At 42.3% G+C, this 19,210-nt stretch overlaps 1 protein-coding gene across 1 annotated transcript in view; it reads left to right on the top strand.

The window, feature by feature from the left end:
* The window catches only part of CAMKK1 (calcium/calmodulin dependent protein kinase kinase 1), a 166,343-nt gene that overhangs the window by 135,795 nt on the left and 11,338 nt on the right, over nt 1-19,210 (top strand). The window contains exons 15-17 of the mRNA XM_058164409.1: nt 11,416-11,503; nt 13,923-14,051; nt 15,512-15,615. Coding sequence (XP_058020392.1) covers nt 11,416-11,503; nt 13,923-14,051; nt 15,512-15,615 — 321 coding nt within the window. The remainder of the gene's footprint in view (nt 1-11,415; nt 11,504-13,922; nt 14,052-15,511; nt 15,616-19,210) is intronic.

The following is a 19,210-nucleotide window of genomic DNA, read 5'->3' as shown; positions in this document are numbered from 1 at the left end:
TAGGAGGAGGAATTGGCAGAGCCTAAAAGAGGAATCAGCCTGAAATGTATTCTTACAAATAGTCTTAAGTCCAACCCCCTTTAATTACAATAACCCTAATCTAGCACCAAAATAGTGCTGACCATTAGTTGATTAGATTCCTGTATATAGGCAGGAGCAGTACATCAGTTTCATTGGAATTTAACTTGTGGCACTTATCTTTCAGGTTTGACAGATTGTCAAACTTGTCAACTTTAAGACCTGTGGAATGCTGACCAGGGAAGTTGAAGTCTACACAATTAAAATACCTATAAATTACCGTGTTTCCCCGAAAATAAGACCGTCTTATATTTTTTTGAACTTTTTTGGAGCTTTAAAGGTGATAACCAACACCTTGAAGCGCACCCGGAAGACTACCGGCAACCAATGCAGCCCGCGCAGGAGAGGTGTTACATGGGAGCTACGAGGAGCTCCCTCAATCCCCCGCGCGGCCACATTCTGTACCAGTTGGAGCCTCCGGATGCTCTTCAAGGGGAGCCCCATGTAGAGAGCATTGCAGTAATCCAGGCGGGAAGTGACGAGGGCATGAGTGACTGTGCATAACGAGTCCCGGTCAAGGAAAAGGCGCAATTGGGGAATCAGGCGAACCTGACAAAAAGCTCCCCTGGCGATGGCCGTCAAATGATCTTCTAAAGACAGCCGTACATCCAGGAGAACGCCTAAATTGCGCACCGATTCTCTGGGGGCCAGCGATTCGCCCCTCACAGTCAGCAATGGGGTAAGCTGACTGTGCCGGGCTGCCGACATCCACAGCCACTCCGTCTTGGATGGGTTGAGTCGGAGCCTGTTCGTCCCCATCCAGACACGAACGGCTTCAAGACACCGAATCATCACATCGATGGCTTCGTTGGGATGGTTCGGGGTGGAGATGTACAGCTGAGTGTCGTCGGCATACAGCTGACAGCTCACCCCAAAACCACGAATGACCTCTCCCAGCGGCTTCATATAAATGTTAAACAGGAGGGGTGAGAGAATCGACCCCTGCGGCACCCCACACATGAGTTGCCTAGCGGTCGATCTCTGCCCTCCTGTCAACACCGTCTGCGAACGGTCGGAGAGGTAGGAGGAGAACCACCGTAAAACGGTGCCTCCCACTCCCAAACCCCCCAACCGCTGCAGCAAGATACCATGATCGATGGTATCGAACGCCGCTGACAAATCTAACAGGACAAGAACAGAGGAGCAACCTCTGTCCCGTGCCCTCCAGAGATCATCAATCAACGCGACCAAAGCCGTCTCTGTGCTGTACCCAGGCCTGAAGCCGAACTGGCATGGTTCTAGATAAACAGTTTCCTCCAGGTACTGGGGGAGCTGCCAAGCCACCACACTCTCAACAACCTTCGCCAGAAAGCGGAGGTTGGAGACCGGACGATAATTAGCCAAAATAGCTGGGTCCAGGGAGGGCTTCTTGAGGAGGGGCCTCACCACCGCCTCTTTCAAGGCGGCAGGGAAGACTCCCTCCATCAGAGAAGCGCTGGTAATTCTCTGGAGCCAGCCTCATGTAACCTCCTGGGTGGCCAGTACCAGCCAGGAGGGACACGGGTCCAATAAACATGTGGTGGCATTCAGCCTCCCCAGTATCCTGTCCATGTCATCGGGAGTCACAGAGTCAAACTCAGCCCAAACAATGTTCTCAAGACGTGCCTGCATCATCCCGCCTAGATCCACCCAATCAGTGTCCAACCCGTCCCGAATCTGAGCGATTTTATCGTGCAGATAACTTCCAAATTCCTCATTCCCAGTGTCGTTCAACTCAAAGTAAAACAAATGCCTCCCAACACAAATTCCTCAGTTATCTCACAAACCTTAGTCCAATTAGGCAAACTGCCAAAGGCCCTTCCTGGTAAACATCCAGAAGCCACATGTACACAAAGATGTATTACAGATGTAGAGCAGAGGACGAAGCAGAAGACGCAGCTACAATGTTGTTTTCCAGCAAAGCTCAAATGCCAGTGTTAGTCTGTTTTAAGCCTTATGGGAGGGGCCAAACATCTCTTGGCCCTACTTCCAAGTTGTCCTCTCTGCTTGAGCTGCTCTTGCCTTCTGGCAGCTCTTCTCATGCGTGCATTAGGAACAGGGTCCTCCTGTTCCTCTGCCTCACTACTATCAGTCTTTGGAGGCTCTGGAGTCCGCACCTCACTTCCCGATGGCCCTGGCCTCAGCTCAGCCTCATCGCTGTCTGACTCCGTTGCCAGCTCCATAGGCTGTTGAGGGACCACAACATATCTCTACCCACTTTGCTCAAATCTATTGTTCAGGATTGGGGAGTCCTTTCAGAACCGTTGGGAGAACATTGCTGAAATACAACATTATTTGTTGAATGCCAGTTGCGTTTTCATTATCTATGGATAAACTTACATCATTCATGTAGCCTTGACGTATGTCCATTTGTTTAATGATGAGTCAAAGTTAAAAAAATGACATGGCCCCTCCTCAAAGTTACAACTGTCACACCATCCCAATAGTCACATGATTGCAACGCAGGCTCCTGGCAACTGGTTTGCATTTACAATAATTGCAGCATCTTGCAGTCTTGTACATATGATCTGCAACCTTCCCAACCATCTTCCCAAGGTCAATTGGGAAGCCGGATTCCCTTAGCAACCCTGTGCATTGCTCACTGACCACAGTAAAAATAATTGTACAATTTGGTCCAGCCATGTGATGACTCGCTTCATGACCATATTGCCTAGCAACTGAAATTCTGCTCCTAATTGTAACCCCAAAGTTTACTTGTGCACATTATCATCTCTGGTGCACTGCGTACTTCTAAAAGCTTTTGTAGGATGTTTCCACTCCACAAATTTGTGTTTTGGATGAGATGCCAAAAGCTATGACTCTTTTCATTTGGCATTGTACCACAGCCGCAAAGAATTTCTGACCTACTTCCATTAATTTAATCCTTTATTTCTAATTGAAATGTAAAAATGATATCATACCATTTTAAGGAGGGTGGGGGGAAAGGAAGGTGGGTGGATGGGGAATATAGTGAGTGAAAGAATGTTCCCATGAAAGCCATGAATGCTAAAAAAAAACCTCTTTATACTTTGAGCTTATTAACTGACATTATAAACCATTTAAAGCTAAGGGTGCTCTGCCATCTTCCCCCACAATTCCTATTAGCACTCTTAACCGCCTGTGTGGGTGATCATTATAATACAGTAGGCTGGAAAGCCATCGTTAGATTCATGCATATTATGAAGCAGGGAGTGGGTTGGCAGGTTCAGGGCATCCGTGCAGAAATGTGGGGAAAGTGCTACAATCCCTCCAAAAGGAATAATTAGATTTCTAGAACACCTTCTACTTCTGCTTTCTTGTAAAATCCAATGTGGGGCAACAAGCATTGCCTTCATTTTAATACAGGGGTGTCAAACTCAAGACCCGGGGGCCGGATCCGGCCCATGGGGTGCTTAGATCTGGCCTGTGAGGCTGCCCTGGAAACAGTTAAGGACTGGCCCGCAGTGCCTCTGCCAGCAAAAAGGGAGCTCGGGATGGCTGTGTGCTCCTCCCATGTTCCGTTTTCCCTGGCAGAGGGCTGCAGGAGGCTGTCGCAGCCAAAAACAGAGCTCGGGAGCCCGTTTTCACTGGCAGAGTGCATGGGCTACCGCAGGTGTCCCCGACACGAGTGACGTCGAGCTGGCCACGCCCACCCTGGCCCCCTAAGGTAAAACACAACCCTGATGCGGCCATCAATGAAATTGAGTTTGACACCCCTGTTCTAATAGGTTCATCATCTCATAGCATCACCAAGAAGTCAATTCAGAGTGAGGGGGATGCTTTCTGTATTTGCCATAGCTCCTGGGTTTTACAAATACAGTGTAAAACCTTGGCTCCTCTATCATTTGTCTGAACTACATTTTTTGTCTGTATGACCACTCTTAAAAATAGGAATAATTACCTACAGTATTAGTTGCAGCCCCATAAGATTTGCTTTCCTTTTTTTGTGTGATGTATGTATTTCAATACTGATATTTATTGTTATTCTGATATTTTAACTCTGTTCACTGCCCAGAGCTTTAAAGAGATGGGCATCAATATAAATGAAATAAATAAATGGGGAATGTATGTATTCAGAAGTAGGAAATGTTTGAAACCTCAGAGATATGGAAAATAATTACTTACTTGGTTGTAGTGCGGTGGGCAGCGAGGGACAGTTAAGAGGGGGGGAATAGAATTTAGGGATTTTGGTGTGCAATTCTCACTTCTGGCTATGCAATACTACAATACACTTGAACTCTAATAAAACTATATCTTTCTCAACAAACAGAGTCAAGGAACGTTTCTATTTAGAGGTTAGGTCATGACCAGTCTTGACAATAAGCCAAAAGTGAAGAATCTGAATTGTTACATTCACAAAATGCTTTTAACTAGGCCAGCTAGAGCTCCAGATGTTGACCATTTTATTAATGCAGTTAAATATTTAGTTCTTATTTTAACTTTTATGGCAGAGACATCTGCCATATGATTTATGTGTACTTAAATAATTTATATGGCTACCCATCTTGCAGCAGTGCGTCTGGGTGACATACAAAGATTAAAATCCAGCAATTAAAACAATAATCCATGGCACTTTGAATAAATGACATCTTCCAGTCACAAAAAAAAAACTTCAACAACACAGCTAGCCTAACCTCCTAACCCAGGGGTCTGCAAACTTGGCTCTTTTAAGACTTGTGGACTTCAACTCTCAAATCTTAAAAGAGCCAAGTTTGCAGACCCCTGCCCTAACCTAATAGCATGGGCAACCGTTTTGACACAAATGTTTAACAGAATAACAGCGTTGGAAGGGATCTTGGAAGTCTTCTAGTTCAATCCCCCTCTCAGGCAGGAAACCCTATACCATTTCAGACAAACGGTTGTTCAGTCTCTTCTTAAAAATGTCCAGTGTTGGAGCATTCACAGCTTCCGGAAGCAAGTTGTTCCACTGATTAATTTCTCCTTAGTTCTAAGTTGCTTCTCTCCTTGATCAGTTTCCACCCGTTGCTTCTTGTCCTACCCTCAGGTACTTTGGAGAATAGCTTTGCTCCCTCTTCTTAGTCGTAAGCCCTGAGATATTGGAACACTGCTATCATAATATCTATATTATTTCATACAACATTTTAATACAACATTTGCAGCACAATGATGAACCTATATAGCAATTTATTTTCACTGTGTTAACTGGCCAGCCGTGTCTTCCTCCAAGAGACTCCATTTTATTCCTCTCAATCTTTTGCTACGTTTGCTAGCCAGGAAGCATACTTAATTTTATCAAGTGTTTGGAAGGTTCCTTCCCTGTTGTTTTTAATTTTAAGATGGTACTTCTATAAGCTTGAAGCTTGCCTGATACCATTATGGATGGCTGATTATGATTATATACCATCACGTCCACATTGTTCCTTAGCAATTAACAAGCTAGATCTTCTCCAGGACCTCTCCCCAATCTGACACCGTTTACCTATTGATGCATAAGTGACTGAATCCACCTACTTGTTACTGGTCATTCTCTTTTTCTCTTTCCATCCACCTTTCTCAGCATTGTCCAGGGAACTAGTCCAGGGAACTTCCCTTTCTCCAGGGAACTAGTGGGTCCATACTGTGCGTAGGTAGAGTTCCATAAATAAGAGCACCTAAACATGGACAATTAAGGAGTTCTCATATGTTGGTGGGAAATAATGTGTAGGTTCCTCCAGCATCAAGTTTGCCATTTACCAGATTTTGGGCATTTTGCCCACCTTCTCCCTTTATATTTGGGTTTATTAGTCAGCTTGTGAGTGCCACTTCTTATCTGCCTCCATAGCAAGGGATTAACATTTAATGAGTTGATTGTATTTTTTTTTTTACTGACGAACCTTGTCCTTCTCTTCACTATCTCCTGCAGCATGAATTCTCACTGTGTGACATACCTACCACCCTGTGATCTAGTCTTTCCTACTTAAAAGGCTTTTCTGCTCATTAGTGTGCTAGGAAGATGAAGGCGATAGTCTACGATTCTGTATTTAAATGAAGCCAATTAAGTCAGTAAGAAAGAGAAAAATTATGGGGGAAAGATAGCCTTAAATTAGAAGCCAAAGAATTGGTTTCACCGCAGATTTGGTGCTGTTTGGAAGTTGAAAATGCTTTGCCATGGTGACAAAGCATATCACTTTCTACTCAATCCATACCACCCACAAAATTCTACTGAGATAAGAAATAGGTAATTAGTAATTGAGCCTCTGGTGGCTCAACAGGCTAATGCAGCCTATTATTAACAGCAACTGCCTGCAATATTGCAGGTTCAAGTCCCACCAGGCCCAAGGTTGACTCAGCCTTCCATCCTTTATAAGGTAGGTAAAATGAGGACCCAGATTGTTGGGGGGCAATAAGTTGACTTTGTATATAGTATACAAATGGATGAAGACTATTGCCTGACATAGTGTAAGCTGCCCTGAGTCTTCGGAGAAGGGCAGGATATAAATGCAAATAATAAAAAAAATAAAAAAATAATTTAGCACAGTTTTAGCATTTTGTGGGAATCAAGATATAATTATAAACCATAACACAGTTTAGTATCTTGTGAAACAGGCATCTCCAACCTTGGCAACTTTAAGACTTGTGGACTTCAACTCCCAGACTTCCTCAGCCAGCCATTCTGGCTGGAGAATTCTGGGAGTTGAAGTCCGCAAGTCTTAAAGTTGTCAAGGCTGGAGGCCCTTGTTGTAAAACATAGGCTCTGTTTACAGAGAGGCCACAAAAAAGTATGGGTAAGGAACAGTGGTGGGTTACCACCGGTTCTCCCTGGATCAGGCGAACCAGTAGCGGCGGTGGGAGGCTCCACCCATCTGCCCCAGACGTCTCTGCGTATGTGCAGAAGCTTCTGCACATGCGCAGAAATGTCGCATGTGCTCGCAAGCATGTCCATGAGCAAACCGGTAGCGACGGGATTTGAAACCTACTACTAGTAAGGAAGTGAAAAGAATTAAATCATAAATCATGACTTTGCTTTGTCACTTTATCTTTTTTTCACTTGGAATTCAGAGTCAAGGACCCTTCAAAGAACTGATGCAATATTGCAACAGACAGAGTTTATTATTATTCAGAGTTTCTCAGGTTTTGTAGAGGAACACCACGCTACTGACCAGAGCATATAAAACTTTTGTTAGGCCAATTCTTGATTACTGCTCTCCTGTCTGGAACCCATACCATATATCTGACATCAACACAGTTGAGCGTGTCCAAAGGTATTTTACGAGAAGAATTCTCCACTCCTCCGAAACCAATAAAATACCTTATTCCACCAGACTTGATATCCTGGGTCTTGAAAACTTGGAACTTCGTCGCCTTCGACAGGATCTGGGTTTAGCATATAAAATCATCCGTTGTAATGTCCTTCCTGTCAATGACTTTTTTAGTTTCAATAACAATATCACAAGAGCTACCAACAGATTTAAACTCAATGTCAACCGCTCCAGTTTAGATTGCAGAAAACACGATTTCTGCAACAGAATTGTATATGCTTGGAATGCATTACCTGACTCTGTGGTTTCTTCTCATAACCCCAAAGGCTTTACTCAAAAACTGTCCACGGTTGACCTCACCACTTTCCTTAGAGGACTCTAAGGGGCGTGCATAAGAGCACAAACGTGCCTACCGTTCCTGTCCTATTGTTTCTTCCCCTATGTATATACATATGTTTATAGTACCTCGTTTCTCCTCTTATATACGTTCATATATTATATAACCCTTTATGCAATGCTTGTATATATTGTTATGACGAATAAATAAATAAATAAAATAAACACAGAGATGTTCTTGGAGAAAATATGCAGAGATTTTTTTTTAATCAAAATATGAATTCCGTCTGGAAAAACATGACAGTGGGAGCAAGGAACTTTAAATGGCTTTGCCTAGGCCCTCTTTAATATACAGGAAGGAAAGGGATTTCAAGATTTTGTTAATATTAATCTGTACAGACATCAGCAACGTTCTAGTACAGGTAGCCATTAAACAATGCACACAAATTAAACTTGTTTTGCTGCTGGTGGGGTTTTATTTGCTTTTGTTTGCATGTTGCTCTTTTGGTTGACTTTTCTTTTTACTAGGTCTCCTGCTAGAGCAGGGGATTGGACTAGAAGACCTCCAAGGTCCATTCCAACTCTGTTATTCTGTTATTCTTAAAAAGTTATCATTTGGCTCAAAAAGTTATCCTGTTTGACAATCTTCTATCCCAAGGAAGTTGATCAAAATATTTTTAGTACACAGAGGCATAGAATCTCATAAGCATTTCTCCCCCTTAGCTCCAGAATGTAACAAAATATGTTGTAAAGCTAAGCATTTCTGCTCTTTTATATCATCTAAATTCTATGCCAGGGGTCTCCAACCTTGGCAACTTTAAGACTTGTGTACTTCAACTCCCAGAGTTGAATTCTGGGAGTTGAAGTACACAAGTCTTAAAGTTGCCAAGGTTGGAGACCCCTGTTCTATGCAACTGCATAGATCAGCCTGTCTCACCACACTAATCTCCGTGTATGCTTTAGCTCAGCGGCAGAGAATGTGTTTGCCTAGAGAAGATCAGAGGAAACCTTGGAGAAACATTTGAATGATCTGGCAGTAGATGAACCAACAATTGGACTTTGTGGCTTAATTGGATCAAGGGGTGTGGGTGGTTATCCTGTCATGAGGCAGAGTTCAAATTAATTCTCCCAGGTCACTAATGTCCTGTAGACTGGCCAAGATAATTGGTGGAAGTATATTCTTCCTATCTAGTGAGTAGAACAGAGATAAAGTCCTAGGCTAGTCCCAGAAAACTGGGTTTTCCACATTCTTATAACACACTAAGCCACAATCAATGAGTCAATAAATAGCCAACCAACCAAAATTAAAACCAACAAAGCTCAGTATGCTATGTGGATGCAGCTATTAGGTCCTTAATAGATTGGTTTAAGTGTTTATTAATTTACTGCATATCCCATCTTTATTATTTTTACAAATAACTAAATTTTCAATATATCCAACCCAACTTGTTCCTATTTTCCCCACAACAATAATCCAGTGAGGTGGCTTGGGCTAAAAGAGAATGATTGAGTAGCCGAAAGTCACCCAGCTGACTCTCATGGCTAAAGCAGAACTTGAACTCATGGTCTCCTGCTTTCTAACCTGATGCCTTAACCACTAGACTAAACTAAGTCTGGTTTTGTGGAAATATAGCTAGCCACTTCCATCAATATACGTAACCAATCTGTTATAGTAGCACATGATAACCCTAATTGAATTACAAAAATCATCATTGGGGGAATACTTTAGAACAAAGGAACCAAAATAAAACTCCTGTTTGGCACTGCTAATATCTAAGATGTATCATTAGAAGTCCAATTGAATCCAGTAAGTTCTATCTTCACTCTGTTTCTAGGGACTCCAACCTTACAGGTCAACAACTCTACAAAACAACAACTTCAACCCCCAAAGTCAAAAAGCTTACTTAGCTCAGTGCAAGCCGTGATTGACGTCTGAACTCAAGCCAGCTCAAATAGAAACTATCAGCAGCAGAATTCAGTAGTTTTGGATTTCTGGTTTATAGGAATATCACCCCCAAATAGGGTCATGTTCTCCATGCTTCCATCACCACCCCCTTCCTTCCCTCTGCCCAGTTATCTCTGATAAACAACAGAACACTAGGGAAACTTGTGCATGTTTATGCTTAAATTTATGGGCAGGGTTTTTTTGTTTTTTGTTTTGGCTATAACAGCAGCTCTCAAAGTGGTTATGATAAAATCATAAAAGAACTGCAACATTACAAAGTAATTACTAGGGACATAATGAGTCTGGCAAAAATTCTGAACCTAATTTTGGGAGGAGAAAAGACACAGGAATCCTAGTTTCCAGGGGAGAAAAGAAAACCCTAAATAGTAACAGATTCCGCAAAATGTGGAAGAAGATTCCATTCTTGACATCCGTTTGGCCTTTACTGGCAGAGATGGAACTATTGGGAGATGTCTTTGACCAGCTGCTACATCTCTCTGCCTTGCTACTGTCCTCTTGCTGGCTCAGTTCCTGGATTTCTACATTGTATTAATGGTTAACTGAAGCAGCCTGCCCCAGCCTAATGTTGCTGACCAGAAATGTTGGATTACAACTTTCATAATTCCCAGCTGCTTTTGGGGGGTGGGTAGCTGAAAGCAGTTTGTGAGAGAGAGTCCTTTCCTATGTAAGCACAAGCACTAGCTCTTAGACTTGTATGCCGCTTCATAGTGCTTTTATAGCAGGGGTGAAATCCAGCAGGTTCTGACAGGTTCTGGACAACCGGTAGCGGAAATTTTGAGCAGTTTGGAGAACTGGTAGCGGAAATTTTGGGTAGTTCGGAGAACTGGCAAATACCACCTCTGTCTGGCCCCAGAGTGGGGTGGGAATGGGGATTTTGCAGTATCCTTCCCCTGCCATGCCCACCAAGCCACACCATGCCCACTAAGCCACGCCCACAGAACTGGTAGTAAAAAAAAATTGGATTTCATCACTGTTTTATAGCCCTCTCTAAGCGGCCTATTGCCCCTATCCAATCTAGATCCTCATTTTACCCATCTTGGAAGAATGGAAGCTCAGTCAACCTTGAGCCTGGTGAGATTCGAACTGCCAAATTGCACACAGTTGGCAGTCAGCAGAAGTAGCCCGCAGTACTGCATTCTAACCTGCATTCTAACCGCTGTGTCATCGCGGCTCTTGAGGAGATGCCCTCAACCTATTTTTGTCTTTTTTTTAGGGAAAAATACTCCATACAGGTAGTCCTCAATTTACAACAGTTCATTCAGTGACCGTTCAAAGTTATAGCAGAACTGAAACAAGTGACTTATGGCCATTTTTCACACTTACGACCCCCATGGTCACATGATCAAAATTCAGATGCTTGGCAACCGGCATGTATTTTATGATGGGTTGCACTGTCCTGGGGTCATCTGATCACCTTTTGCAACCTTCTGACCAGCAAGTCAATAGGAAAGCCAGATTCACTTAACAACTATGATACTAACTTAACAACTGCAATGATTCACTTAATAACTGTGGCCAGAAAGGCTGTAAAATGGGTTAAAATTCACTTAACAACTGTCAGGCTTAGCAACAGACATTTTGAGCTCACTTGTGGTCGTAAGTTGAGGACTACCTGTATTAGAATTCTGCACCTGTTGGAAAGCAAGTGGATTCATTCCACCACTCAGTTCCACTCTAGTTGAAATGGCTAGATGTGGGGAGGGGAAGGGTTTACATGCAATGTTTTATCTGTTTTGAAATTTAAATAGTGGTACTTGGAACAAGGAGTCAAGTTGGTAAGCTATAGTTTATATCTGGGAATTGAAGTCCACATATTTTAAAGATGCCAAGGTTAAGATACACTGTCCTAACCAAATACTTTATATTTGTTTCCACAAGGATCAAGATCAGTGAGGAACTAAAGGATCTGATCCTGAAGATGCTGGAAAAGAACCCTGAATTGAGGATAACTGTTCCTGAAATTAAAGTAAGCAATTATGAGCTTTAGTGGATAGTTGAAAATGTTGCTTCCTCTGAGCTGTTCCATATCACAGTAATTGAATAGATAGGTTAGATCTTATTTCGTATTCTTATCAGTTATGTGCTAATAAACTAGCTTTCCCCAACCTGGTGTCTTCAGGATGTGTTAGACTAAAATTTCCTAGGGTAGAATAACTCGGAGAATTCTTAGCTGCTGAGCATTTTAGGAACTGTAGTTCAACACAGCTAGAGAATATTGGGGAACAGCATATTAAACTTTGAAATGTAAGGGTTTTAAAGTAACTCTGCAGGTGTATGTGCTACAAAAAGCCATGGCCATATACCATCCACATACAGGTAGTCCTCGACTTACGACCACAATTGAGCCCAAAATTTCTGTGGCTAAGCAAAACAGTTAAGCTAGCTTTGCCCAGGGGTGGTATTCACTTAACCTTGCTACTGGTTTGCAAATGGGAGCACGCGACACCTCCGTGCATGTGCAGGACCTTCCATGCATGTGCAGAGCATCAAAAACAGGACATGATTATGTCTGGGCAGAGCCTTCCGCTGCCGCCACTACCAGTTATAATAATAATATTTTAATTTGTATACCGCCCTTCTCCTGAAGGACTCAGGGCGGTGAACAGGCAAATAAAATACAAACAGAAACATACACAATATTAAAACAACCCTTAAGAAACTTATTAAATTAGCCAGGAAATTTAAAATAACATTACACCCTATAAAATTACATAAATTTAAAACCCAATAAATTCAATTAAAATTTAAAAATCAGGCCAGTCCAGCCATACGAAATAAATAGGTTTTAAGTTTGCGGCGAAAGGTCCTAAGGTCAGGTAATTGTCGAAGCCCAAGGGGAAGCTCGTTCCACAGGGTAGGAGCCCCCACAGAGAAGGCCCTCCCCCTGGGGGCCGCCAGTCGACACTGTTTGGCTGACGGCACCCTGAGGAGTCCCTCTCTGTGGGAACGCACCGGACGCTGGGAGATAGAAGAGGGCAGTAGACGGTCCCGTAAGTTCGCCCAAACTGGATAGAACCGGCTGAATACTACCACTGGCTTTGCCCCATTTTATGATCTTTCTTGCCACAATCGTTAAATGAATTTCTATAGTTGTAAAACGAATCTGGCTTCTCCATTGACTTTGCTTGTCAGAAGGTCGCAAAAGGTGATCACATGACCCTGGGACACTGCAACCATTATCAATTTGAACTAGTTATCATCTGAATTTTGATCATGTGACCATGGGGATGCTGCAATGGTCGTAAGTTTGAAAAACTGTCATAAGTCACTTTTTTCAGTGCCGTTGTAATTTCAAACAGTCTCTTAATGAATGGTTGTAAGTTGAGGACTATCTGCATTGCAGATCAGCGCAATTCAGTCCTAGAAACTAACCCATGCTCTCTTCTGATTGCTTAAGATCAGCTTTCAAAATGGACTGAGCTTTAACAAAAGATCATTTGTGCAATCTTTAGAAATTCAGACAAACTTGCTAAAAGTAATTGTTACTGAACTGCTAATCTGAAATAATCATCCCATCAAATAAAAAAGGAGGAGGATCTGGATTCTGCTTGATAATTTTCTTCATAGAAATCTTCTTTTGGCTGTTTAGAGACTAACAATGTCTTAAAACTTGAAAGCTTTGCTATTTAAGCCATTTGCTAGAACAAGAAGAATGACAATTACCACCTTATATTAACAGGTGATTTTATGGCTTGTTTGTTTGTTTGTTTTTTTGTTTTTTAATCTAAGAATTGCTCTCTCTTATTTCTTTTTCCACTCTGCCCTTTCTAATAAACATCCAGCTAAATGGACTAACATTATCAAGCTCAGCCATGAATTTATTATATGATTTTTGACAAGCCTGTCTTTTGTAGATTCAGATGTACCACTCTTGGAGGTCATAATTCTGGTTTGTTTAAAAGCAGCTTTTTCAAAGTGTGGGCTATGATCCCAGAGAGATCCCAGAGCAACAAATGGAAGTTTGCAAGAGCTGCGTCCCTGGCTGGTTCTTTCGAAGCCTGATGCAAAAGTATGCAAATGTAAAAAAAACCCAAAAAACAGCGTGACAATTCCAGAACTCTTCATGAAGTTTTGTTTTGTTTTGAAACTTTCATAGCCAGTTTCTTCTTCTTGTTTGGATGACATCAGATTTCTTGAAATTTCACAGACAACTGTGGCTGACATCTTGGTCTGCTTTTTTGGTTTTGTTTGTAAAGTGTTGCCTTGGTCTTCAAAGGTTGGATAACCTTGCCTGGAAGATTTTATATTCTTTTTAAAGGTAGCTGTTATTTCTTAGGGCCATATCCAGATACAAGCTGGCTCCTTTCATTAATTCTACACAAAGAAAGAGTCGTCCGAAGGAGAGCTTATGAGGCATCATGCACTCTGCTTATGTTTCTATGCAGGAACATCCATGGGTCACAAAATACGGCAAGTACCCTCTTCCTTTAGAGGAGGACCATTGCACCATAATAGAAGTAACTGAAGAGGAAGTGAAGAACTCAGTCAAGACAATTCCTAGTTTACCTGCTGTGGTAAGTATTAATACCGGTAGTTGCACTATTAAAAGTTGCTCTCCTTCCTCCTTGTTTTTGTACTTGATGGAGTGCAGCACAGAGCTAGGTGAGTTAAATTTCTCTTCTTTTTGCTCAAAGTCAGTTTGGAATACAGGTAGCCCTCAATGCACGACCACAACTGAGCCAGAGGTGGGTTTCAGCAGGTTCTGACCAGTTCTGGAGAACCGGTAGTGGAAATTTTGAATAGTTCGGAGAACCGGTAGTAAAAATTCTGACTGGCCCCATCCCCATCTATTCTCTGCTTCCCAAGTCCCAGCTGATTGGGAGGAAATGGGGATTTTTGCAGTATCCTTCCCCTGGAGTGGGGTGGGAATGGAGATTTTACAGGATCATTCCCCTGCCACGCCCACCAAGCCATGCCATGCCCACCAAGCCACGGCCACAGAACTGGTAGTAAAAAATTTGAAACCCACCACTGAACTGAGCCCAGAATTTATATTCCTAAGGGAGAAATTTGTTAAGTGAGCTTTGCCTCATTTTATGACTTTTCTTGCCACGGTCGTTAAGTGAATCACTGCAGTTGCTAACTTAGTAACGTGATTGTTAAGCGAATCCGGCTTCCCCATTGCTTGTCAAAAGGTCGCAAAAAAGGGGTCACACGATCCCAGGACGCTGCAATGGTCATAAGTATGAACCCGTTGCCAAGCATCTGAATTTTGATCACATGATCAGGGGGATCTTGCAAAGGTTGTAACTCTGTAAAACAGTCCTAAGTCACTTTTTTCAGGGCCATTGCAACTTTGCACAATCACTAAATGAACTGCTGGAAGTCAACGACTACCTGTAATGTAGCTGGTTCTCCCTGATAGCCATTGGTTTTGGATAGACTAGGTTTAAACCAAGCCTTGTTTTTAACGTGAAATCGAAGGAGCAATTACAACTTTCAGTTTGAGTAATTTGAAGCAATTTCATCCAGTCTGAAGTAATTTGCAGTAGCAAAAGTCTAGGCCCGTGATGGCAAACCTATGGCACGCGTGCCACAGCTGGCACGCAGCATCCTCTCTGTGGGCACACGAGCCATCGCCCAGTTCAGCTCTGCTGTGCATGCAAATGCGCCTCCCACCAGCCAGCTGGTTGTTGGGTCTCTACTGCACATGCATAGGGGGCAGGGCATGTGCAGGGGCATGCATGCATGTGGGGCGCATGCATGCATGCGCGGGGGGCATGGCATGTGCGGGGGCCCACACGTGCCTGTGCGGGGGGTGGGGTGCATGCGCAGGAGGGGCATGCGCAGGGGTGTGTGCACATTACATTTTGGGGGTTTGGGCACATGTGTGCGTATTCGCACACGTGTGCATGCTTTGGGCACTTGGCCCGGAAAAGGTTAGCCATCATTAGTCTAAGCTAAAATGATTGAGAGTGACATCATTTTTTCAGCTGCATCACTTCTGATTCTTCTCTTTCTCCATACCCTCAAGATTTTAGTGAAGGCCATGCTGAGGAAACGGTCATTTGCCAACCCGTATGAGACCCAAACGAGGCGAGAGGAACGATCTATGTCAGCTCCAGGGGATTTACTAATGTATGTGATTTTATACCCATTCTTAATACTTGCAATTTTCAAGTTAGACATGCCGAATTCTTCTGTGTTCATAGCACAATTTATTAGCATTTGCATGTTCAAGTTAGAGATGATAAAGGAAGAAGAAGTAAAGCTCAATTTGGTGCTGAAACCAAGTCCCAAATAATCGGCAACTGCATAACTTGCACTGATGATGTTATCTAGTTTGGTAATGAAACGTCTGCAAGAAAACAACCAAGCTCAGAGAGCATCAAGATCCCATAGTTGAACCCTGAACTTCAAATATCCTCTTTTAATCAGAACTGCATATTAATATAGTGCAAAATAGCAATCTTCTTTTTAAAATAATGACTCATACTTCTAGGAAAGCAGACATCCATAGCATTAATATAACATTCTTTAGAAATGAAAAATAAAACCCTTATTAGAATTTGCTGCCATTCAGAATAAATCCTGTCCATTTGCCCTACCAATTTTTAATTAATTTTGTTGAATACCTTTCAGGAAAAAAAAAAAAGGTAAAGACGCAACCTGTCTATTTAATTTATGGTAACTATTTTTGGATGCATACTGGAAATAGAGCCATGATAAAAGCCATCTTTGCAGCAAGCCGTTATTTTTCCATTTGTTCAAGGATAAAAACAAAACAAAGCCCTCCAACTGCATCCTATATTCAGGATTTATTTATTGTACCTATAAAAAAATGGTTGAAATGAAAGAGATCTCCAAGTACTAAAATGATTGTTATGTGAAAGAAGCACAGATGTGTTTTCTGCTGCTCTAGGGCAGTGTTTCTCAAACTTGGCATTTTTAAGACACGTGGACTTCAAGTCCCAGAATTTCTCAGCCCACATTTCTTATATCCACATGTCTTACCAAACACTTCTCTCAGAGGTGGTATTCAGCAGGTCCTGACCAGTTCTGGAGAACTGGTAGCGGAAATTTTGAGTAGTTCGGTGAATCGGCAAATACCATCTCTGGCTGGCCCCGCCCCCATCTATTCTCTACCTCCCGAGTCCGAGCTGATCGAGTCCCAGCTGATTGGCTGGGTCTTCTTTTGTTGCCCTGAACAGGAGAACAGAGCTGGAAAGCAGGTTAGTGGGATGGGGAGGGAATGGAGATTTTACAGTATCCTTCCCCTGGAGCGGGGTGGAAATGGAGATTTTACAATATCCTTCCCCTGGAGTGAGGAGGGAATAGAGATTTTACTGTATCGTTCCTGTGGAGTGGGGTGGGAATGGAGATTTTACAATATCCTTCCCCTGGAGTGAGGGAGGGGAATGGAGATTTTACAGTATCCTTCCCCTGCCACGCCCACCAAGCCACGCCCACAGAACCAGTAGTAAAAAAAAATGAATCCCACCACTGACTTCTCTGCAGAGCTGGGCAAGAAACCTGACTAAAGAAGCTAAGCATCCAGGAACAGTCTAAAAAGAAAGATTTGTTTGAAAGTGGAAGAGATTTTTCAAAGAATAGTTGCCATTATTGTATTATACAGTTACTTACACAATACTATCAACATATGAGGTCTGAAATAATAGCCCAAGACCTGTTTCTACTGTTCCGTGTTTATAATTTGAACTTTGGTGGTGGTGAAGAAAAGCGAGTGAAGAAAACCAAGAATAATAAAAGGATAAAAAACAAATAGCCCAGTTAGTTTAATCAAGTTTCATTCTGGCAGCAAACAAGGGGTTAAACCAGAGGCTCCTGTGGCTTCTGGTTTGACAAAAGAGCAAAAAATGCAAGTGTGATGTGGATTTCCAAGCAGTATTCAGAGCTAAGCGAAAAAGTCTCAAGGAAAAATGAAGAGAAAATAGGAAAGTATTTTTTTAACTTGGAGAGAGTTATATGCATAAGAAGAAGACACACACACACCCAAAAAAATCTGCTTTAAAGATGCATCACCCTAAGTCAGGGGTCTCCAACCTTGGTCCCTTTAAGACTTGTGGACTTCAACTCCCAGAGCCCCTCAGCCAGCAAAGCTGGCTGAGGAACTCTGGGAGTTGAAGTCCACAAGTCTTAAAGGGACCAAGGTTGGAGACCCCTGCCCTAAGTGATAATCAATGGATGGATTGAGTAATGGCAGAATTATTAAAATGAGTGGATCTGTGGCACACTGGGAAAGTACGCTGCCTTATACACTGTAAGCCGCCCTGAGTCTTCGGAGAAGGGCGGGATATAAATGTAAACAAACAAACAAACAAAACAAGTAATAAAGGCCTCCAAAGTAGTCAAGAAGGAAGGACAAGTTTCTTGGGACTACAATAGGAGGATTGCAGAGGGATGATGGCTTTGAGGAACCATTAGAGCGATAAGTTACAGCTTTATTGTTCCACCCAAACATGCAAAGCAGACCAAGCTGAAATTGCCTTGAGTTTCCCTTGAATAGGTAGAATTCTAATAATGTGACTAATATGAACTAAGTTTATTTGTTTTCAAATCCCCAGCTGAACGTCCCTTCCTCCCCCTCCCCAATCCAGTTTGGGTTGAAGAGGCTTTGGAGTATGTGAAAATTAACATTTGTTGCTAGTTGGACGATGGATGATAGCTTTCATGTTCCTCTAACAGGAAATGAAGAGAAGAAGTAATTAGAAAAGCTTTCCAATTTTTCACAATTCGTTTAATTAGACAGCCTGAAAAAAGTACGCCTTTCTCCCCTCCTTAGAATTGCTTAAAGCAGTCTTTCCAGCTGCATTGGGTTTTAATTCACATAATTCCCTGTCAAGAATTACCACTGACATAAAAAGACTCCCTCTTAGGCTTAACGCTATTTTAAATTTTGCATTAAGAGTTTAGACAGCTGAGGTCATTTTCTTCGATACAAGTGACAAATCAGAATTTTCCTGAAAGCCAATACCTTGTTTTCAAGATATGAAAGCAGTTTAAAATCATATTCCTTGGAGAAGAAATCAAAGAGGGGATAAGTTTTCTGTTCTGATTTACCGGTATGTACTTAGCCGACTTCCTCTATGATTCGGTTTCCTCACAAGCAGGTTCTATGATATTCAAAAGGGTTCTAGCACATCTGGGATCCACATATTTTATGAAGACTAATCTCCATTATAAGTAAGTTTTCCCTTTTAGATCCCCAACCCTGCCAAATTAACAATGAATTCAATTTGCAGCCTTCTGATGTTGTTGAACTACAGTTCCAAGCAGACTCATCCAGCATTATCAATGGTGAGGAGTGCTGAGAATTGTAGTTTAGCAACAGCTGGAGTTTTATGTATTTCCTACCTACTCGGCTTGATATTTTGTAATAACCGGCCTAATTGGTGCTTCTTCAGTAAATCATGGTTTAAATAATCCTGGTTTATTTTATAAGAAATGCAAATGCAACTACAGCTGCTAATCCTAATAACTGCATTTACCCATCATAACGAATAAGCCCTCCAAAACTCACAGGGTTCTAAATAACGGCTAAGGTGTTAGTCTAGTTCTGGGGCATAAAAATCCAAGTTCTAATCCACCTTCAGCCACGAAAGTTTTGGGGCTTCCACTTTCAAGCCAACCTACCTTAGAATGTGATTGTTGTGGAAAAATAGGATAATGTACACTGCTTCCAGTGTCTGAAAGAAAAAGGGAATATAAGTCA

This window comes from Ahaetulla prasina, chromosome 1 (genome assembly GCF_028640845.1).
Source record: "Ahaetulla prasina isolate Xishuangbanna chromosome 1, ASM2864084v1, whole genome shotgun sequence".
NCBI lineage: Eukaryota > Metazoa > Chordata > Lepidosauria > Squamata > Colubridae > Ahaetulla > Ahaetulla prasina.
This window is presented reverse-complemented; position numbering and strand designations above follow the sequence as displayed.